The following is a 23,622-nucleotide window of genomic DNA, read 5'->3' as shown; positions in this document are numbered from 1 at the left end:
ATAGCATATTGTTGGCTTGCAATGGCTCTATTAATATGCCCACATATTGCTAAGCGAGCACGTCATCATCATCATCAGCAGCATGGTTACGCCCAATGAAGGGCAAAGGCCTCTCTCATACTTCACCAACTACCGCAGTCATGTACTAATTGTGGCCATGTCCCTGCAAACTTCTTAATCTCATCCGCCCACCTAACTTTCTGCCGCCCCCTGCTACGCTTCCTTTCCCTTGGAATCTAGTCCGCAACCCTTAATGACCTAGTTAGGCAAGTCTAGCAGTGCTATTGGAGAAATCAGAGTGCAGTAAATGGGATATAATAGGGCTCAGTGAAGTAAGGAGGACAAAAGAAGCATGTACAGTACTAAAAAGCAGGCAAGTCATGTGCTACCGGGGCTTAACGGAGAGACGAGAACAAGGAGTCGGATTCCTGATTAATAAGGATATAGCTGGTAACATACAGGAATTCTATAGCAGTAACGAGAGGGGGGCAGGTCTTGTAGTGAAACTTAATGAGGGATGCAAATTGAAGGTCGTACAGGTGTACGCCCCTACATCTAGTCATGATACCAGGAAGTCGAAAGCTTCTATGAAGACGTGGAGTCGGCCATGGGTAAACTCAAAACAAAATACACTGTACTGATGGGCGACTTCAATGCCAGGGTAGACAAGAAGAAGGCTGGAGACAAGTCAGTGGGGGATTATGGCTAAGGCTCCAGGAATAGCAGGGGCGAGTTATTAGTAGAGTTTGCAGAACAGGATAATATGCGGATAATGAATACCTTCTTCCGCAAGCGGGATAGCCAAAAGTGGACGTGGAGGAGCCCTAAGGGAGAGACCAGAAATGAAATAGACTTTATACTCTTCGCTAACCCTGGCATCATACAAGATGTGGACGTGCTCGGCAAGGTGCGCTGCAATGACGATAGGATGGTAAAAACTACTCGAATTAGCCTAGACTTGAAGAGGGAAGGGAAGAAACTGGTACACAAGAAGGCAATCAATGAGTTAGAGGTAAGAGGGATAATAGAGGAATTCGGAATCAAGCTACAGAACAGGTATTCGGTTTTAACTCAGGAAGAGGACCTTAGTGTTGAAGATATGAACGACAACCTTATGGGCATCATTAAGGAGTGTGCAATAGAAGTCGGTGGTAACTCCGTTAGGCAGGATGCCAGTAAGCTATCGCAGGAGACGAAAAAATTGATCAAGAAACGTCAATGTATGAAAGCCTCTAACCATATACCTAGAATAGAACTGACAGAACTCTCCAAGTTAATCAACAAGCCTAAGATAGCTGACATAAGGAAGTATATTATGGATATAATTGAACATGCCCTCAGGAACAGAGGAAGCCTAAAAGCAGCGAAGAAGAAACTAGAAATGGGCAGGAATCACATGTATGCGTTAAGAAACAAAGCCGTCAATATCATTACTAATATCGATGAGATAGTTCAAGGGTCTGAGGAGTTCTATAGAGATTTATACAGTACCCGTGGCACCCACGACGCTAATGGACGAGAGAATAGTCTAGAAGAATTTGAAATCCCACAAGTAATGTCGGAAGAAGTAAAGAAAGCCTTGGGAGCTTTGCAAAGGCGGAATGCAGCTGGGGAGGATCAGTTAACAGCAGGTTTGTTGAAGGATGGTGGGCAGATTGTTCTAGAAAAACTGGCCACCCTGTATACGCAATGCCTCATGACCTCGAGCGTACCGGAATCTTGGGAGAACGCTTACATAATCCTAATCCATAAGAAAGGGGACGCCCAAGACATGAAAAATTATAGACCGATCAGCTTACTGTCCGTTGCCTACAAACTATTTACTAAGGTAATCGCAAATAGAATCAGGAACACCTTAGACTTCTGTCAAGCAAAGGACCAGGCAGGTTTCCGTAAAGGCTACTCAACAATAGATCATATTCCCTCTATCAATCAGGTGATAGAGAAATGTGCGGAATATAACCTTATATAACCTTTATATAAAGCTTTCATTGATTACTAGGAAGCGTTTGATTCTGTCGAAACCTCAGCAGTCATAGAGGCATTGCGGAATCAGGGTGTAGACGAGCCGGATGTAAAAATACTGAAAGATATCTTTAGCGGCTCCACAGACACCGTAGTCCACCATAAAGAAAGCAAAATGAAATCCCAATAAAGAAAGGCGTTAGACAGGGAGATACAATCACTCCAATGCAATTCACAGTGTGTTTACAGGAGGTACTCAGAGACCTGTATTGGGAAGAATTGGGGATACGGGTTAATCGAGAATACCTTAGTAACTTGTGATTCGCTGATGATATTGCCTTGCTTAGTAACTCAGAGGACTAATTGTAGTACATGCTCACTGACCATGAAAGGCAAAGCAGTAGGGTGGGTCTAAAAAATAATCTGCAGAAAACTAAAGTAATGTTTAACAGTCTCGGAAGAGGACAACCGTTTACGATAGGTAACGAGGCAGTGGAAATTGTAAGGGAATACATCTACTTAGGGCAGGTAGTGATGATTAATAATGGGCTGGGGGTGCGTTTGGCAGGCATTCTCAGATCATGAACAGCTGGTTGCCATTATCCCTCCAGAGAAAAATGTTTAACAGCTGTCTTACCAGTACTCACGTACGGGGCAGAAACCTCGAGGCTTACGAGAAGGGTTCTACTTAAATTGAGGACGACGCAATGAGCTATGGAAAAAGGAATGATAGGTTTAACGTTAAGGGATAAGAAAAGAGCAGATTGGGTGTGGCAACAAATGCGAGTTAATGACGTCTTAGTTGAAATCAAGAAAAAGAAATGGGGGCTTGGGCAGGACTTGTAACGAGGAGGGAAGATAACCGATGGTCATTAAGGCTTTCGAACTGGATTCCAAGGGAAGGGAAGCGTAGTAGGGGACAGCAGAAAGTTAGGTGGGCGGATGAGATTAAGAAGTTTGCAGGGACAACATGGCCGCAATTAGTACATGACTGGGGTAGTGGGAGAAGTATGGGAGATGCCTTTGCCCTGCAGTGGGCATAACTAGGCTGATGACTATGATGAATATGATGATGGACGAGAACCCTCATGTACTATGGTGCTCCCATACTGACCTGACGCTTCCGAATGCACGCCTGTGTCTGAAGCTGCCAAATACACCGAGGACTGTAGGCAGCTCACGCGAGCCCTTACGACCGCTGCTCAAGGTCGTGAAAAGCTGCGGCGTGACAGTGGCGCGCTTACACCACTTTTCCTGACTGGTTCCCTTGTTTGATTGTGAGACCCGCCTCACTGCCCTGGTCTTGCAACCAAACTCTTTGCACGCTACCATGGCCCCTACCGCGTCCAAGACCGTACCTCCGCTGTCACCTACGTTGTAGAACCTGTGACGCAATCACCTGACCTTAGGCATCGCGGGCGTGACACGCTTCGTGTGAACCGACTTAAGCCGTACTATGGCCCCGTCATCCTACCTACGCCGCAATTAGCCAGGATGACTTCTATTCTCTCATGGGGGTCATTCTAGTGAAGAGGAGAACGAAGCGGAGAGCGTATTGCATTCAGGCAACACATCCTGCAACTTTTCTACACATGCTAGCGCCACATTTTTTTTTACAAGCTTGGCGCTCCAAAGTATTTGCTTCAGTAAAAGCCCGGTCACACTATAGGCCAACATGACGCTTAAATAAGCTTTCGAAGGTGAAATGAACTATTGCCGGCCCTTCTTAGTCTTCCACATTTGCATCAGGTGCAAAGCGGTGTTGATCGCGTTCTGTGGAGGCTAGGCATAGCATAGCCGACAAGTTATAGGAAATGACCGGAATATGCCAGCATAGCAAAACATACAGGTCAATTACTCTGCACAGTCGCCTTTCGTTTATGAAGGAAGTACCTTTGATAGCGACCGACCGCTTTCGATCAAGAAGTAGAATATCGGCTATTCTAGTTTTCTCTCTGATTCACACCGCTCTCTTCCTTTCTATTTATGTTGCGCCTACTAGCATTTCCCATTCATCGCTCTCTGCACAGCCCTAAACCTGAGCTTCATAGTCAACCTCAACGTTCTTACCCCATGTGTTTTCACCGGTAGAATGCAATGACTGTACACTTTTGAACAATCTGAGTCAGGATTTGCTGATGCCTGTCGTATGCATTCCAACCCATGTTTGTATGCTTTAAATTTTCTTATCATGATTAGGGATCCGTATGAGTAATTGACCTAGACTTACACTTTCTCAATATAACGTCCTATATCAGTTGTTATATAAAATTTATATAGAAAAGAAAAGAAAGGAAAGCAGAGAAAAAAATTAGAAAAAAAAGGGGGGGAACCCAGGGCGACACCAATACAGAAAAAAGGGGGAGAGAGAAAGAACAAAAAAGAGAAAAACGAAATTTTAAGAAAGACGGGGGGCCTGGGAGCGTGTTGGGGATGCGAGAGGTTAGGAAGCATTCCGGGGTATCATTGGCGGCATGTTTTTGTGGCATTAGAAGAGCCGGTCAGGCGGTCAGTGCGTGTGTAAGAAAAAAAAACATGAGTTGAAAGAGTGACTTCAGTAGCATAGCAGCAATACGTTGAGTAATGTTGAAATAGTTAAGATGGCGACGAGGAGTCTGCAGTGCAATGACACCTACGTTGAGCGACTTAGAACTTAGAGGGATTTAGAACATTACGACGAAAAACAGTCTAAAAATTGGCTCGAAAACAAAGGAAGAAATCAAACTTTCATCAAAAAACAACCTTCCCGCCAAACAACCACCACACGCCAAGAGGGACCACGAGTTTAGAAGTACCAGACGTGAAGGAAACTTCCACAGAACTAACCGCTCCAATGTTATAGGCATTTCAAAAACATTAAATAAAAAAGAAATAGACGTACTCAGCAAGGGCCTAAACTTTTGTCCCATGAACAATACAATAAATGAATTCGAGCTTCACAAGGACCTCTCAGAATTCTCCCGACGAATGCGTATCCGACACTTTTTCGCAGACACGCCAGACACCGGGACGACAACACTTCGAGCCTAATACACATGGACTCACGAACCAGAACAAGCCATAGAACTTGACATATACCTTAAAACTGTCACTAAAGAAATTATAAGCCAATCCAAGACATCTAAGCGACCTAAAAATATAACTGCGTCGGAGAGTCATATCATTTCAAATCTTAGTTGCCGGAATGACATTATTATTAAGGAAGCAGATAAGGGTGGAAGTATAGTTATTTGGACAGTAGAAAAATACAATCACGAGGCTTACAGACAACTAAACAGCCTACAACATTACCGCAAACTAGATAACGATCCGACATTGGCCTACACAGTGACAATTACCAACAGGCTGAAATCACTCTTGGCTGATGAATTGATAACTGCGTCAGAATACAAATTTCTTAAATCAAGCAACAAAACTGCCGGGCGTTTTTACCTCCTCCCGAAAATTCATAAAATTCCATCCGCTGATCTATACACTGCTATTATCGCTGGCCGCTCGATAGTATCAAACAACAACACCCCGACAGAGAGCATCTCCACATTCCTTAACCACTACCTTGGTGGCTTGACAAAATCACTCCCGTCATTTGTACAAGACACGCCCCACCTGCTGAGAATTATAGAGGACATTAATACTAAAGGCACACTACCCCACAACACAATATTCGTAACACTAGACGTCACGGCGCTGTACACCAACATTCCAATCCCTGATGGTTTATCTTCGATAAAACAAACGCTGTCTAAACACAATGCGCAACACTCAACTTAAGTCTACTTGTCTCTCCTTCAATTACTTCTGAAACATAACTACTTCGAATTTGAGGAGAGTTACAACCTACAGGTACATGGTACAAGCACGGGTACGCCTTTTGCACCAACCTACGCGAACATATTTATGCGGATTCTAGAAACAGATTTCCTATAGCGCTGCACTACCAAGCTAAAGGGAACGCTAAAGGCAACGAGCTAAAGGCAACGCTGTATAGGAAACCTTTCGACAAACAATAGTACCTAGAACATACCAGCCACCATCCCAGACATTGCAAAATGTATCTTTAAAGGCCAAGCTACACGACTACGTCGCATTTCCGTTGAAAACCAAGACTACATAGATAGGCTCGATCACCTTAAAGAAGCCCTATCAAACAGGAACCACCCAAACAGTGACCTTCAAACAGCCTACATCGCTGCAACCAAAGTTGATCGATCCGAGGTCCTCAAGCCCGGCCCGAGGATCACAAGAACGACAACGCCTCTTCTTACTACTAAATTCTCAAACGCACTCCCAAACGTGAATAACATCCTTAGTAAATACTAACCAATTCTCACCAGCAACCAGAAACTTAATAAGATTTTTCCCGACCCTCCCAGAGTAGCCTACAGACGCAACACTAATTTTAAAGATGTTCTTGTGCACGCCAAACTACAAACAAAGAGGAAGTCGGGAACCAATCCTTGTGGCCGCTCCAGGTGCTCTACATGCAAGCATATTCAATCTACTACTACAGTAAAAAGTACAGCGTCGAACTACGTACAGAAGGTAACTTCGGCTTTCACCTGCACATCAAGCAACGTAGTCTACTGTCTAGAATGTGCCACTTGTAGCAAACAATACATAGGTGAGACTGGACAACAAATTCATACAAGACTCAATGGTCACCGCGTGGTCGCAAAACACAATTTACCCACAAAATTAGCTAGCCGCTTTAATGAACATGGTCATATGTTTGACAAAGCAAGGCTCTTTGTACTACAAACTAATTTCCGTTCCCCGTGCGAAAGGAAGTATACGGAATCATACCTCATACACAAGTTTAATTGCCTACACCCGACGGGAATTAATTTGGCACGCGGCAACTTAGAATCTTTAAAAGCGGTAGCTTAAATCTGAAATTCTCATATGATCAACCAAGACACAAAACACATGCCGCCAGCTAACCTTAATTCTTAACCTCACCTACTTTACCATTTCGAAAAATTTTTTCCTGGCTACTACTCAAATTAATATACTCTTTCAGGTTTTTACATCTATATCAACTATACGACCCCCTTCTTTCATGTACACTTGCCTCCGCCCGCTTTTACGCACGTCACCCACCTGTTTGTTATTCCGGTTTTGGTCCCCCCCTCCCCTTCTCTTCTCCCTTCTTTTTATATATATATATTTTTTGAAACCCCCTCACCAACCCATTCCCAAGTCAATATGCCTTTTTTGGCACTTCAACCCAGAGCATCGCCATTTCTGGATGCCGCCGTAACAGACACCTACGTTCAGCGACTGGGGCAATGCCCCTTGAAAGACCATGCCGCTGCCTTTCAGTCACCCCATACATTGCACCGCAGACTCCTCGTCGCCATCTTGACTATTTTAACATTACTCGACGTATTGCTGCTATGCTACTCAAGTCACTCTTTCAACTCATGTTTTTTTTTTGTATTTTGTGATACTTGCGCACTGACCGCCTGGCCGGCTCTTCTAATACCACAAAAACATGCCGCCAACGATACAGCGGAATGCTTCCTAACCTCTCGCATCCCCAACACGCTCCCAGAACCACCGTCTTTCTTAAAATTTTGTTTTTCTCTTTCTTGTTCTTTCTCTCTCCCCCTTTTTTCTGTCTTGGTGTCGCCCTGGCTTCCCCCGTTCTTTTTTCTTTTTTTTCTTTTTTTCTCTGCTTTTCTTTCTTTTCTTTTCTCCCCGCGTTCCCGCTCTCCCGCTCTTGTCCCTCGTCTTGAGAACGAAGCTCACAGACGGCGGAAGACAGCGCTCGCTTCCTCTGAAGTCTCTCTCTTTAAAACCAGCCGTCAGCGACAAAACCCGCACGTGACGTCACTGCACTAACCCTTTAAAACTAACACGTTGAGGATGCCGAGGCCGCCTTTGACGAAGGTAAGTCCTCCTATCGAAACGTTGGCCAGCATTTCTGAGGCACCTTATCCCTGTTTACAAACTTTATACCACAGTGTGCAATTTCATCTGTCAGCCCCTTTCTTGTTTTTATATCATTTGTTGATATTTATCTCCGGTGTTGTTTAATAATGTCATCTACAAACCGAAAGTTGTAGAGGTATTTGCTTTGATCCTCACTCCTAAGCCTCCCCAGCGTAATAGCTCGAATACTTACTCTAAGCATGCAGTGTATGGCATTGCATTGTGTCTCCATGCCTGACCTTTTTGAATGGCAATTTTGTACTTTTCTTATTCAGGAACAAGGTAGTTGTCTAGTAGATTTAAGTATTTCCCAAGAATTTCACGTATGCCTCACGGACTCCTTGATTATGCAATGCTTCCGTATAGTGCCTTGCAATGCCATAAAATGGTTGTGCACGTACCATCACATTTTGTTTATTTGGATTTTTATAAGTTCAGGTGAATTGGCAGGCATGAGTTAAGGAAACAAGTCAGCCAACTTTTCAACACTTGGACTTGTCTTCAACATGAAAACACGTTCCGCTGTTGGCCTGGCGATGACAAGTCCACATGTCAAAGAAGGCATTATGTATCAAATAGTTGTTTAGTATAAGCACAAACTGCAAACCCACAAAGTCAAACTTAAAGCGTGTTCTTTTGCAGAACGACCACAAACCTCGACCTCTTTGACGACGATTATGCTCAAGAAATCCTCAGTGAATATTCAGAGAGCCCATCGCAAACACTTCTGCCCATAGTACAAGGACATCAAACAGACACAGACACCACACAAACACTTATAAATATGCCCCTTCTACATCTGCTTGTCTTTCAGGCTCCATGTGTCATTTTTCCTCTTTACAATCTTTTCTATCTTTGCCTTCTCCACAGGATATTTCTACTGCCTTTTCACGCAACTCGCCAAGCTCTTCCCTCGAAAAGACACCAAAGACTAAACAGAAGAAAGATGACACGCACACACTTCTCGATGACAGTAACAAAGAACTGTACGTAAATTTATCAAACGAACACTTTTTATTATCTCTGAACGGCCAATTAAGCAAGGTAGCTCAATATCTTTTGGGATTGTGCAAAATCCACATGCTGGACATTCTAAACCACTATGACGCAGGAATTGTGTCCACGAGCTTGGTGCCACTCAAGCCACCCAAAGGAAAGGAGGCTGTGCAACCCGCTCACAGATCATGCAAATGTTGCGTTCATTTAGTTTTGTTTGTTAGAGATACCTGTTATTTATTTGCTACGTGTTGTAAATAAAGGCTTGCTCTTTTGTGCAACAACCTGCATTTGTATGTGAAATAAAGAAAAAATACGGTGAAATTCATCTTACGATGACAGTCAAAGATTACTGCAGCCACACCGCAGCTATGACAATTCACAACTTCCACAGATGGTTGTGGAGCTTTGGGATCAACGTGGTGATTGGCCTCTGTAGAATGGGGGACTTGCATTCTCACACAGAAAGCATGAACAACTGTCCTATCAATGCGCTTCCAAAGTATAAGTGTGATGTAGTTCAGGACAAAAGCTTTGCGAACTAAATCGTCTGAAAGATGACACTAAAAAAACGACTCGGACAGAAAGCCGAACATGGCTGATACGCACGCAGAGTGCCTTTTAGGCACTTCAAATGTTGATCATGCCAGGTGCTATCACATCATTCAGTTTGATGCGACTGGAAAGTGCCTTTCCTACAACTGCAATCTTCAGACCCAGCTTAGTTTTGTTTTTGCATTTCTCAATGGCACAAAAGAACTGAGAAGATGGGCAACATTTGAAAACGTTCCACTGGTTTAGGTCGCTGCTGGCCAACGTGTTGCGTGATCATTTGACGCTTTTTGTCAGATTTCATTGAATGCTTTCATTTGCTAGCGAAGCTGACAAGCTGCTGCGCTTGCGGTATTTACAATTTTATACATTTCTATATTCACAACACTATAGGATTGCGTTCATCAATCAATGTATTTACTTAACTATTTGACAGTCATAGGAGCAGCGAATAAAAGCTGCCATTCGGCAGCTTCAAGAGGCCGCTGCCCCAGTTGCAAGGGTTCACGGCAACACAGTTTTATTAGAAATTGCATCAAAATAAACGCATCAGAGATAACATCATTAAACAAGGTAGCAAATGTAATGACACAATGCAGACAGTACGTATAACATCGAATTATGCTGTCGCGTTAACCTTCGCGCAAAACTTTCTTGAAGCACAAAAATACAAATTGAACTTAATAGAATCCATGATTTAGAAGACATGGCAACATATGGCGCCAGTGTTGGATTTCTGAGTTGTAAATTTGTAGTCGGTACCATCTATATTACGCCTCTCCATGTCTCGTACTCCGTTTTTTTTTCTTTTCTAAAGAAAGCGATGTCGAATAGAAATGGCACACTTACTCTATAGTGTGTATTGAAGAATAACTCTATAGTGGAGCATCCTCTCCAGCACTGTCTAGTGATTTGGCTTACAACATCAATCATGGAACTTCGTTCCCTTACCATGCGCTCAACCATGCCTGAAGACGCATCCCAGCAAGTGCCTCCTCACTCAGTCATGTGCTCTGGCGTGCCTCACCACAGGGACCTTGACATTTTCAGCGGCTCGAAAGACACTGGCGTAGAAGACTGGCTCACGTTATATGAGAAGGTAAGTGCCCACAACATGTGGGGACAGTCCCGCCAAACTGAGCAATGTACTCTTCTATCTCGCGGTTGTAGCCAGTCTTTGGTACAACCATGAGACCAACTTTCTAATGTGGTCCTCGTTCAAGACCGCTGTAGTGGCTGTATTTGCCCACCTTGCTCTGCGCAAAATCTGCATGCAATCTACAAGCTGCATAGAAAATCTGTTAGCAGGACGTACACAGCAGCCGGGTGAATCATTTATCAGCTACGTTGCAGGTGTCCTGGACTTGTGTAAGAGAGTCACTGCGGCAATGTTGGAGTCCGACAAAATCCGAAGTGTCATGAAAGAGATAGATGATGATGTTGTCAACATGCTACTTGCAAATTATCCTCTGTCCAAGACTAACAACGTCACTCTATGCCAATGCTAGGAGGAGGTCCACAGGCAGTGCCCGTTGACACGTTGCCTTACAATGCGCAATGAACATGTTGCTTGTTCGGCTACCATTTCCGACCAGTCAGCTCTGTTAGCAGAAATGAAGGCGTTCATCACGAAGTTGCACTCCAGCTCTCCTTGATGACATTCGCTCAGCCACTGCACATAAAACAACCCACCTCAAATGCAATGCATCCGTTGAGTCACGTAATCGAGCAAGAAATTGCCGAGGTGTTGCTAGCCCAGCGCCAACATCTTCTTGTGGCTGCAACACTAAGCTATGCCGGAGTTCTTGCGACGCTCCAACAGGTCCCGACGAATGTGCACCACTCAGTGATGCTGAATTCGTTGCGAGGACCCTTATTTCGCCATTTATGCCTCTCCAATATGCCGACATCCTGGCTAGGTCCCGACTGGAGCCCGCCATGCATTCATATCAGCAGCTGCCTGGTACTATGCGTCCTCTGACATGGATTGGACCTGCCCCAGCAAACCTGTGGTGTACTGCCTACAAATGAATAATATGCTTTGCGTGCGTATACGGCAGTCATTTTGCACGCTCTTCTAATTGTGTGCAGCCGCATAGCGCCACCTAGCGCTGCACCATCCGCGACAAGCCAGCCAACCGTCCTCCCTATTACAACTCCCCGTCGGCTATGTCACCGACACCAGTGCCCGATACCAACTACCTGCCATTCACTGTCTCCTCATCGTCGCTCACTGTCGCCTCACCCCCTAACTCGCAACGAGCAAAACTAAATGTTGCGTTCCTAGAGGCGAGGGCTGGAACACAGTTGAAATGTGAAAGTCCTCAATGCAGTCCCTTGAACGTAATCGAAGCGTCTGTTGACGCACTCGCGCATTTGCACTTGGCGAGGCAGGAGCCGCCGTATGTGTTAATAACTTGTCGCTTACTTCAGAAAGTCACGACGTCCTTTTCTGGGCTGTAGATCTGCAAAGCTAGCGCTCAGCATATTCACTCCTTCGCGGCTTGCACTGTTTGTGTTGTCATTCACCCGGTTCTATACGCCATAGAATTCATCCTTTACCCGTGCTCTCATGAGGTCATGCTCGGCTGGGATTTGCTCTCACGCCACAATGCCGTTACCCAACGACAATCTGCACAGGCCGAAATCGAACTCTCGCCACTGTTAGATTTACCGATCACTGACAAATCTTCGCTTTCGAGGAAACTACTTATCCAAGCCGACAACGAATGCGTCAACGGTCGTGTCCATGCACTGCAGCAGAATCTCCGCTGCCGTTGCACTACTGTATTCATCTGACCGCTTTCCAACTCAGAATGGTCTGCTGCTACATTTTGCGGACGTGGCCAATACACAGAGTTACAGCACTGTTTTCATTTGCAACCCGTTCCCATACCATGTGATGTGTTTCCGCAGGGAATGTCCTACGACTGTAGAAGTGCTCAATGACGCGCAAGTTATGGACAAGTCAGATGACAATTACTGTGCTGCTTGCACGGCGCTCAGTGCAGTTTCTGCATGCGACATATCGCCCAGTGGTGTGTTCGGTCAGCTTATTGTCGATGGCCTTACACCGGTCCGGCAGTCGAAGATTTTGTGCCTCTGAGAAGAATTTCGTTCTTTCGATGTTCGGCAATCTTCCCCGAGCCCGACGTCAACTGTTACACGCCGCATCAACACTGGCTCAAGAACTGCCATTGCGGTAACGTCCGTACTGTACATATGCTGCAGAGCGTCGTGTAATCAATAAACAAGTCGATGAGATGCTTCGCCGCGAGGCAATATAACCTAAGAGTCCATGGCTATCCTCCATCGTCCTTGTTACGGAGAAATATGGTTCTGCGCGGTTCTGTGTAGATTACCGGCACCTCAACAAGAGCAGTTGCAAGGACGCTCACTCTTTTCCGCCCACAGACGACGTGATTGGCAGTCTAGAAGTTGCAGAACCCTTTTTATCTCTCGATTTGCGCTCAAGGTACTGGCAAGTACCAATGGCAGGCGCCGATCGGCTGAAGACAGCTTTTCTCACACCCGACGACTTATACAAATTTAACGTAATGCCTTTTGGACTAAGTAAGGCGCCCACCACTTTTGAGTGCACAATGGACACAGTTCTGCACGGCTTGAAGTGACACAAGTGCTTGTGCTATTTTGACGAAGACATCGTTTTTACTCCTCACTTCGCCATGCACCTTTACCGGCTATGATGTGTTTCGACGTGTTTAACAAACACTGGCCTACAACTAAACCTTAAAAAGCGCACATCTGCAGCTCGGAAGCTGACAATTTTAGGTTACATCGTATACAATAGTGCAACTCTCTCCGCTCCAACCAAACTTCGGGCCATCGCCGTGTTCCCTAAGCCCACGTCCATCAAAGAATTGCGTTGCTTCGTAGACTTGTGCTCTTACTTCAGACGCTTGATACACAATTTTGCCCCCCACACCATGGTGTAGGAAGGTGACAGATCGGCCCAAAGGCGCAGCAGAGCAGCCACGTAGAAAAGTTGTTCAAGTTCACCTTCTTTCAATCAGTGGCGTAAATCTGCTAGGCGCCACTTCAGTATGGCCTACCACGAGGTCATTTTTGACATCGGAATGTCGTTCTTCCTGTTTTGTGAAACTATTCTGAATCCTTGACAATTTTTCTTGACCCTGCGAACTCATATGAGGTGTGTGCAACCATAGAACTGATGTGGCAAAAGTGTTTCGCCCCACGTTGCACGACAGGGTACAAATTGTGTACCGAAAGATTTTCGTTGTTCATCGCGCTGAAAGAATAACGCCTTTGGGTGTGGAGGAAAGCGATACTGCGTAAGGGTCTCATACTAAAATCTACCGACCATCTCTGCGAACGGCACTTCGAGCCACATTTGGTGAGCAATACCTGGGAGGCTGTCTACAATGGTAAACTTTTGCTGCGCGCAACCCGGAAAGCGCGCATCTCCGGATCTGCAGTGCCCGCTATATTTCCAGACTGGCAAAGCTATCTGTCCAAAGAGAAAAAACGGTGATAGAGGCCAGCTGAGAGCCAAGAAACACCGCACCTTTCAAGAAGCACGGTAAGCAAAGCCAGGAACCCAGGGACTCGGTTTTGCAAAGCGATCTTGCGGGTGAGATCGAGGGTGTCCCCTGTGCTTCGGACATGCTGTCGCATGATTCTGCGTCAGTGCCCTTGGCAGTGGTGTCAACTTTTGATGAACTGTTTGATAGCCAAGCCCGTGTTGTGATTCTGTCTACAACTTGGCGCTTTCACATACTACACGTTGACGAGCTTCGTAATGTTGTGTTCTCTGATTTGCGTCACCTTCGAGAACCGTAATGCACCGCTGACATAAGCCACACAGTGACATGGAAATTTATTGAAATTGACCGACACTACAGTGAATGTTGCCCTGATGGAAAAGCCAGTCCCTCTGGAACTGCTGGAGCTCAGCCGTGAGGTATTAACCAGCGAAGACATCACACGCCTACGTGGGAACCTGGAGAGGCTCCACCTTTGCGGGGGTGAACCAACGACTTAGTAGCAACGGGTGCTTCACTTCGTGGTCGTCCAAGTGACACGAGGCCTTCACAAGGCTCCGTCTTTTCCTGATGTCTCCACCAATTTTGCGCCGTAGCGACCCATCAGCCCCTGCAGACGTCCACACAGATGTCAGTGGTGTTGGCCTCGGCGTTGTTCTAGCTCAGCGCAAACTAGAATTTCCTTACTATGTTGTGGCTTTTGCAAGTGGTAGGCTTACGAAAGCTGAGGCAAATTACCCTGTGACAGAAAAAGAATGTCTGGACATCATCTAGGCTCTGAGGTCCAGCCTTATTTTTATGGACGTCCATTTGCTGTAGTCACAGATCACCATGCACTACACTGGCTGTCGTCCTTGTAAAACCCCTGAGGCCATTTGGTTGAATGGGCACTTTGCATGCAGGACTGGAACATCTGCATGCTGTACCGCAGCAGACGCCCGTGCACAGTAAGGAAGAGCTGATCACTACTGACAAGTTTAATTACCTGAGCACTACCCAGAGGTGCTGTCGCTTCAGCCATATCTGCAATCCAAGCAACTAAAGAGTGCTATCGGGACGCCATAGATATTCTCATGAAAAATTTTGGAGATGAAAGTATGGCCGAGTACAGGCGAATGTAAGGGTCTCAAAGCTCTTGGCATAAACCCACCCCCACTTATTGTTCCATGTTACGGAACTCTCTTGTGAGTCTTGCTGTCAGATTTGGCGCTTAAATTTCATGAGCTTGGCAAGCTAACGACAGCGTCCAGAGTGGTATCAACGCTTTACGTGGAGACTGACTCAGTGCATCGGATGACGAAAGCAGATAAAGAGTTACAAAGTCTTCTGGAGTACTTCGATCAACTCCAGTGTCGAGAAGCAGTGCCAGCATATGCGCTCCCGGACATGCCAGAAGTTGTCTAGAAAAATAGACATCGCAATCTGTGCAGCATCCCACAGCAGCAGCTCTACAAAGTGTGTTGAAGAAAGCTGACCTGTGCCTCTTTTGCAAATCGCCTAAGCATAGTGCCGAAGTATGCCACGACAAAGAAATTAGTTTCCCAGACAGGAAATAGATTCGGACCAAGGCCAGACAATGTTTTCGAAGTCTGAAGGAAGGTCACATGGCAAGGAATCGTAGAGGAAGACGAAGATGCGATGGATATTCTCGACATCATGTCACTTCTATGCGTAACCCTGACTTCAAGAGGAAAATGAGGCTTCTGCAACAGCAGGTAACCTTCTTTCTCTACAAGCAGCCCCGTTATATTATTGCAGTCCTTGACTACAGGATACTTTTGGACAGCAGAAGTCAACGTAAATTCTGTATTAATACCTATAGGTTCAGAATATTACTGACGTGAAAACCCTGTAGTAGAAATGAAAGTAACTAAAAGTTGTGCAAACTAAATTAGAGTGGACTGCGCAAGGGCTACTTCTTTTCCCAGGAAACACCGTTCACTGTTCCAGGACTATTGCGTTCTGAAGCTGCGCAGAAGAGGGCACTGTTTCGGAGGTTGTCGTGCGATATTGGGACCTGGAAGGTGTCGGTGTCAGAGCTGATGAATAAACCATGATAGATATTTAACTGACACTACAACAGATCCAGAATATATAACTAACAAGGAAGGTTGCCATCAATTTCTACTTCCTTGAAAGAAAACGGAGGACTTGGCAGACAATTTCATTGTGGATAAAGAAAAGTACGACAAGACCATTCATGTATATCTGAAAGAAGAATCAGTAAAGATTCGTATTCGCCATCCACAAGCGAATTTCGACATTACTACATGCTGCATCGAGCAGTGATTGAGAAAAACCAGGCTCCAACAAAGATTCGCATTTAATTCAGCGCATCCTCTTATGAACGTGAAGTGAGGACATTAAACGAAAATTTGTAATCAGGGCCAAGCCTAAACCCAGACATAGGAACACAATTTTCATTGTTTCCGCCAATACAAGGTCCCTATGACAGCAGATGTAGAAAAGACCTTCCTTCAAATCGGTCTGTATGATGAGGACAGGATTCGCTGCGATTCCTATGGTTTACAACACTTCCTCAGAGAAACCAACTGTTACCAGCATAAGAAATCTGGAGGATGACCAGAGTGCCATTTGGACCCACTTAGAGACTTTTTCGTTTGATGGCCACGTTGCAACGCCATATTTGATACACCAAGAATAACTACAAAACGACAGCTCTACTGCTTCAGAAATCAATGTACATGGGCGACCTGATCGAAGGGCGCACTATAAAACACGCCATTAGAATGCATGAATAAATAATGAGCATATCCAGGGACGCTTCTATGAGCATAATGAAATGAAAAAGCAATGATCCTGCAGTGGTCGCCTGTTTTAACGATTCAATCACATCACAGAAATAAGCATATTGTGTATCATCAGGAGCACTCAAAGTTCCTTGCCAGCCTGCCTATAGTGCCTCCACTTCTAGATCATCCGTGTTTGAATCAGCCTAGTTAAATGGAGATGAAATAAGCAAAAAAACCGTACGAAATTTACTTGAGAACAAGAAAGTGCGACTCGTCATTCCATATAACCAGGAAACTGCGACATCGCGCATATATTATTCACGCGTTCTGTAGATTCGGCTAAAAATTTGTTTGAATGACCCCCTGTGCTCAATTTTCGTGGTCAGACGATGCATCCCATGAGCCTTAGCGAGTTTACGCATCACCTATTGGAGCAGCGGTAGCATCAGTGCACTGCAACTTCAAACCACGGCATCTTGCCAGGAAGAACGCCCTGCAACGCTGTTGAAGTACTGCAAGTATATGTCCCTGACATATCGTGCCACGAGACTGAAGTTGTGTGTGCTGGTGTGGGCCACCTGCATCTGGAAATTGTGAAGCAAGCGCAGTGACTTTGCCACCTGCTTGGCATTTTCTGGGCCTTCTCCTATTAGTCTTTCAAGGGTCCTCCACCGGGTCACCAGGATTAGAAAAGCGTTCTCGACACGCCTTCTGCATGATGCACAACAGGAATGTTCACGATAAATCATGAGCCTTCAGTTCTTAGAAAGCAGCGTGGTAAGCATTTCAACTCGCCTTGCTCTGCTGAGTCGGTAGGTGAATTTTTTCTTGCTGGCCTGCAATCCTCGACCCGGGTACGGCCTAAAAAAATCGGTTTTCCGCTGGAAGGCCTCATCACCGATAAAGACACAATGAGCTGACAGGGCTGTGTTCGGTAGTGGCAGGTCCCGGGGAACCTGCAGCTTTCCTTTGTCCAGTGACTGCCCGAATATGGACTGCTCGAGCATTCCCCCATCACTCTGCTTGCGGTATGCACCCACGTGCGCAGCAACAAACTTCTAGTTGCTGTCAACCACAGCAGGAAGCACAATGGAATAAGTATTCTGCAATAAACAAGTAACCACAAGAGTGTACCAGAATGTTGCGGAGAGCATGCACAAGAATATACTTACAATGCCAGTAGCGGCATAACACACCAACAAGTGTACAACCAGATCATGCACACTCATAAACCGCTAACGGTATTGTCACCATCCAAGCAATGAGCTAAGCATCTACACATCACAAATCGGAGCCACTGCCGACAGAAGCCCACACAGAATGAGAATAAGAAATGAGGAATGAAGCATGCAAAATCAGATAGTTGTGCGTCGTGTGCAGCTGCTCATTTGTGTAGTGAGAAGCTATGGATATCTAGCAGTGTGCGTGTGGAATGTGCTAAAGGATGTGGAAACTTCCACAAGAAAAAATGAGCAGCAAGATTTGTGGAAATCCATCTCCGAGCCCCGAAAAACCTGAGGAATGACCAACTAGACTACCTGTCCGTGAAAGACGATAAACAAGCACATGTATTCCTTCGCTCCAAAATGTAAGTCAGTGTTTAAGATTTCAAGAAGGTTCCAAAAGTGGCATTATGCTTTTAGCGCCAGAACCCCTGGACCTTTTCCTGAAATCGGAATTGGCCTAGCCTTCAGAGAGCCGACAAGGAGAGCAGCAGACATCACTTGTGAAGAACTTGAGAACTTGTAGTACACATGGCCTTGGTGAAAAAAATGTTAGATTTGTTTCTGACACTTCTTTCCGATTTCTGCATTCACACTTTACCTAAGCTTTATTTAAAGCATTCCTTACACATTGTGAGCTGGTTCCTTCCCTGTTGTGCCCCATGTGTTGTTATTCAAGGCAGAAGATAAGCAGTTGCAGCCGAGTTCATCCTACGAGCTTTCATTTTTGATCACATACCAACAGGCCTGAGCTATTGCTTCAGGTTACCTGTTCTATATTGCAAAAGTATACTCACCTAGCAGTTGAAGTGCATGCTTCCTGATTTGGTCGGGCACTTGATGTGCACATGCTTGCCGTCGACAGTTCCAAGGACTGCCAGGTTCGTCCAACGCCCTCCGCAGTTTGCTGCAAGGTGCCACTCTCGGGTTTCTGTATGCGACAAAAACAATTTTAAACATGAAGCAGTTTTCACAGTAACGGGCAGTACTTTGTCAGTGTACTTCAAGCTGAGGAAGGCCATATTCAGATTCACCAGGCACTCCAGGTGACTGGTTTCAATTATATTCTAAACAAAACCACCATACGGAATGCCCCTGTGGGCACGTTGCACGAAATAACAATGCAATACCTTAAAGCTACAGCTGTTGGTGAGTGTATTATATGGCCCAACTTAAAGCACTCTTAAGACTCAGCATCATGAATGCTTCACCTCGAATAGTAACTGCAGGGAATGAAGCTGTGTTTTCAGTGCGCAATACTTGTGTCACAGGGGCACCCATGAACTCCCTTAAGGTAACAGAGCGTGAGACGTCCCACTAAAGCGGTGGTCCAAGTCAATAAGGAGTTAACCCTTTCTTTACCACACCTATAGAAATTGATCGACTTTCCGACGCATTGTTAAACATTTCCACTGAAATTCTTCTACTAGTGACATCATGCACCATCGGAAATGACGACCTAACTTCAACTATTTCTCACATTGGACCATCTCTTTGACAGATTACGGAGTGTGGAAAGAATAATTCGGATGTACCTCGGACGCTTTTTGTAGCTCCCGACAGACGTTGCAGTTGTGATCGAAATCCTGTCATAACAGTGTGTAAGTAACTCTTGCTTAATGAGCTTTGAGAGCACAATTCCTCTCTTCAATAGATTTGGATGGTTAGACTGAAAAGGCATCAACACATTTGGGGAACAACATGGGGAACATAATCAGAATATAATCAGCGTACCTAAATATTCTAAGCATGTGCTCATGGTCTCACTTTTGTTTAAGCTTGCTGTCAAAGTTTGCTAGAAAGATATTACGAAGCGCTGGGGCTATACATGACCCGATACATACTCGTTTTTGTCGGCATAAAACTTCTTATCAATGAGCGTGGAAGACAAATACTTGTCTAGCGACATTAAAAGGCTTCTACACCTACACCACAGGCAGTCTGAAAGGGCAGTTCACCAGATTTCTCAATACCTCTCTAGCTGCGACTTGTTCATTTTGAGAATTGAGTAGAACCAAGTCCTGTATGTGAACGGGAGAGGCTGCTGTGGCTTCTGACAATTATTGTCGCAGTTCGTCTACGAGGGTCATGAAATTGCTGATGTTGAAAGGGTCATCCGAAAACACAGTGTTGAGCTTGCACTGTAGGTGTCTTCCAACAGTCCTTTGCCCCGTCCCCTCTTCACCCTTTTCAATGATTTACGTTCCAAGCCTAAAGTCCGGTTTGTGTTTCCAAAAATAAACACCTCAATTTTGTCTCCATCCCATTTCTTCACTGCCTTTTTCAGCTTGTCTAGGTTTAGTACGACCACAAGGTGGAATTGTCTTTTTCTTAAGTGTAACTACGGCTTGAACATTGGAAGTGATTGCCTGTAACAACTTTAACAGAGAACACCGACAGGCATGTAGACCGGCTTCAGTCTGCTCTAAAGTGCCCCACATCTGACTCGGACAGCCATGCGTGCGGTTGATATTCCCCCTCTGAACAAAAGCGTTACATCTTGCATAACGTCACGAGACGATAGGTACCTGCAACAGGGGTAAGGATGCCAGCTTTAAAAGCTTGTAGCAGACAATTTAAAAACTGGTATTCCTTAAGGACAACATTTAAAAGAAGCCTGTTAAAAATTTTCTGACAATTCTCGGGCAGTGGTACTCTGACTCCTTTTCAATATCACGCTCTCTTTGAAGACAGCTTGACCCGTGCATATATTGCCGTGTTGTGCTAAAGGTGAGCCAGTTTCTCTTGGTAGAGGCCGCTCGTGTTCTCAGTTATACATGCAGTGGCCTGTCTCGCCCATGGACGCCTTGTCACTTGTCAAGTGGATTTTATAGAATATACCAACAGTAGATTTTACAAACTTGGAATGTTTCTTTTCGCAAACTGATTTCTTAATTCTTGGTGAAACATGGCTGCACAAGCTTGATAACTAAAATCTAGACTCAGCTATAATGACACCATGCGCACATTGTGTAAATGATGGCTTTATTGGGTCAGTTCGTGTCTTCGTTCAGAGCTAGTTTCCATTTTGTCGCGGTTAGTGTGTGCTGCTCATAGCGCAATAACAATAAACGTACACCAATCAGCACAATTCATCTCTCTGTTGCTTCATACAATTGTGTCACGCAACCAACGGCATGACATGGATGTGTGCCTGTTCATGCTCCTTCTGTCACGCTCCGCACAGCACCTATGTTTTGGACAATTTGTATGATTTCATCTCTTAATCTGCCCATTATGATGGTTTCTTTGTTCAAGCTCCTGAGGTTGTTTTTTTTTATAAGCAGGGATCTGACATATCAAGTTAGTTCACCGTAGTGCCTTGCCCTGTCTCCTTTCAGTGTTGTCCTGCTTGCATAGAACCTAATACTCATAACCACCATCTAGCCTGTCAACGCATTCAGTTTTTATTTTTCTTTCCATGTATTACATGCAAATAGAGATTCCAATAATTTAACTGAATCAATATTGCAGTGGCAAAGTGAGATAAAGCTTTGCATACAAATGGAACACCTTACACAAATGTGGGATACATTACCTTAGTGTCATGGCCAGACGTTCGGCAAGGCACATATTGGCTTTCTGACGACGTACTTTTTCTGGAAGTCTTCGCACAAGAAGTTCAGCAGAAAATCAAACTGGTGCGGCGTAATTCGATAGCACTTCTTGAAGTATTCAATGTCGCCGTTACGCATTCTCTGCATCTCAGGGAGCGATGCGCATTCCCTGTCTCTAAAGTGATTACAGGAAATTGTGTTAACGGTACAGTGTTTAAAGATATTGCTTTAGCTCAGGAGCTTGTGTAGATGCATGAAAATCGAGAAAACGTTTTCCTAGACATACAGTGCACAGAATTTTTGAGGTCTGTCGCATTGAAAGGACAAAATTACTAAATGTAAGTAGCAATCCAGGGAAAACACGGGGAATGCGGGAGACGGAAATTCAAATGTAAGTAGCTCAAAGCTCAAATGCAAGTAGCTCAAATGTAAGAAGCAGTTTTTTTAACTTAGGTCATCAATCTCTTAACAAATATTCTTGAAAATTCCCAAATTGGACAGAAAAACTACAGTAGTAAGTTTTATTCTGTAATTTAGTAAAAAATATAGGTATGACAATGTATTAAACGCACGTTGGACAAAAGTGACAAAATTGGACAAAAGTGACGTATCATATATGCGCCGCTATCAAACATACTACAAATTTGTAGGACTTTTGCTAAACACTTGTAAGCATTGTAAGAATTTCGCGTAAGCTGTACCGATACAGGTCACAGCGTTCCGACATCTGTTTTCGCCGCAATGTGGCGGATTTGTAAATATTGGGTTTAAATTTTTAGACATGCCAATTTCTCTAAGTATGAGGTCCTACATCGTAATTGTGCTTCTTGCCTTCTAGAATTTCACGTTCTCTTTCAAATGCAACTTTATTCGAATCGGTGAAGCAGTTGTTTCCCGAGAGCATTTCTGCATTTTATAAGTATCTTGCTAGGGAAATCCCAGTTGGTCCAGTGTTAAAGCTTCCTTAATGTCGAGGTAACATCCTCAATAATAAAGTAACACTTCCCAGCCATGCAGTGGTGATGACATTTAGCTATTCCTTCCTCATCGCGTTGTACACATTGTTCATTAAAAGTGTAATGCTGAAACTACGCTTTTACGCTCACAGTAACTCGTAGAATATTCGCTTTCCGTGTGCCATTCCCTCCATGATGGTCGTACCTAGCACCTTCGTTTCTATTTCTGCTTCTTCAGAATAAGTAGAATATTCTTTTCAAGAAGAAGCAATCTTTTGCGGTGGTCGAGGTGCAGCATTGCGAGAATAGCACATTGAACACAAAACCAACACACCAACACTATTCACTAAACAACGGGAACGCGCGTGCTGCGACTAGACCGCAGTTCCCAGCACCTTTATGTGAGTTTGTTCAAGTTTAGGGCATAGTTATGTCGCATTCAGACACTATTTTTTATTCTGGCGAACCAAGACATATTAGACTCTGGGCACTATAAAGTAAAACTATTCCAAACTTTTCTATTCCAATTCTGCAACCAGCACTCCGCGATTGGTCAAAAACTTTTTTGGACCAACCCCACTTCACCTATCTGTCACGTGACGTCACGAAAACCGCGATAGCTCCCCATTTTGATATGACGTGTACACACTCATTGTGCATGATTTGACCTAACAAAAGAAAAATAGTTATTTCTGATTCGGCGCCTTTTCAGCACTACTCCTCGGCTGTTTCTCAAAAGTTTTCGGGTGACACCCACTTCACCTGCCTGCCACGCAGCGTCAAAAAACCGCAAAAGCTCATAGCGTCAAAATGACGTGTACGCGTTCAAGATACATTATTATGCCGAACAAAACTGAACTTTCTTCTGAATAGCCGCAGTCTGCCCCGTTCCGAAAGGAATAGAAGATGGCTGCCGCCGATCGCTCAGTCACTGGCTAGTCGCACCTATCGGAGAGCATCAGTTTATTTGAGTATAATAAGCCTTTTGCGCGACCGTGTAATGTTTTCGAGTACTTTCAGCACATTTAAGACCTTGTTCTGCCAACTATTCCTTGCTGAGGATCCGTTTTAGCGTCATTCTTAAGCTTACATTGCATGCCGTCCAGATTGTCGACGAGCCACCTCAAGCTAAGCAAAAGAAAGCGACCGGCTCCACCCTCTTT

At 44.7% G+C, this 23,622-nt stretch overlaps 1 protein-coding gene across 1 annotated transcript; it reads right to left on the bottom strand.

The window, feature by feature from the left end:
* Positions 1–17,184: 17,184 nt before the first annotated feature.
* LOC142586162 (uncharacterized) lies at positions 17,185–17,730 on the bottom strand. The gene is made up of 2 exons (XM_075697415.1): positions 17,519–17,730; positions 17,185–17,434 (listed from the first exon to the last, which is right to left on the bottom strand). Exons 1-2 carry the CDS (start codon positions 17,728–17,730, stop codon positions 17,185–17,187), a joined length of 462 nt encoding a protein of 153 aa, XP_075553530.1.
* Positions 17,731–23,622: the final 5,892 nt, after the last annotated feature.

This window comes from Dermacentor variabilis, chromosome 6 (genome assembly GCF_050947875.1).
Source record: "Dermacentor variabilis isolate Ectoservices chromosome 6, ASM5094787v1, whole genome shotgun sequence".
Taxonomy (NCBI): Eukaryota; Metazoa; Arthropoda; class Arachnida; order Ixodida; family Ixodidae; genus Dermacentor; species Dermacentor variabilis.
Note: the sequence above shows the minus strand (reverse complement) of the source record. Positions and strands in the feature narration are given on the sequence as shown.

Coding starts and splice junctions, on each gene's coding strand:
- LOC142586162 (XM_075697415.1), bottom strand. CDS start 17,730: ATGCTCGAGCAGTCCATATTCGGGCAGTCACTGGACAAAGGAAAGCTG. Junction 17,435..17,518: donor TACCGACTCAGCAGAGCAAG/GCGAGTTGAAAT, acceptor TGCATCATGCAG/AAGGCGTGTCGAGAACGCTT.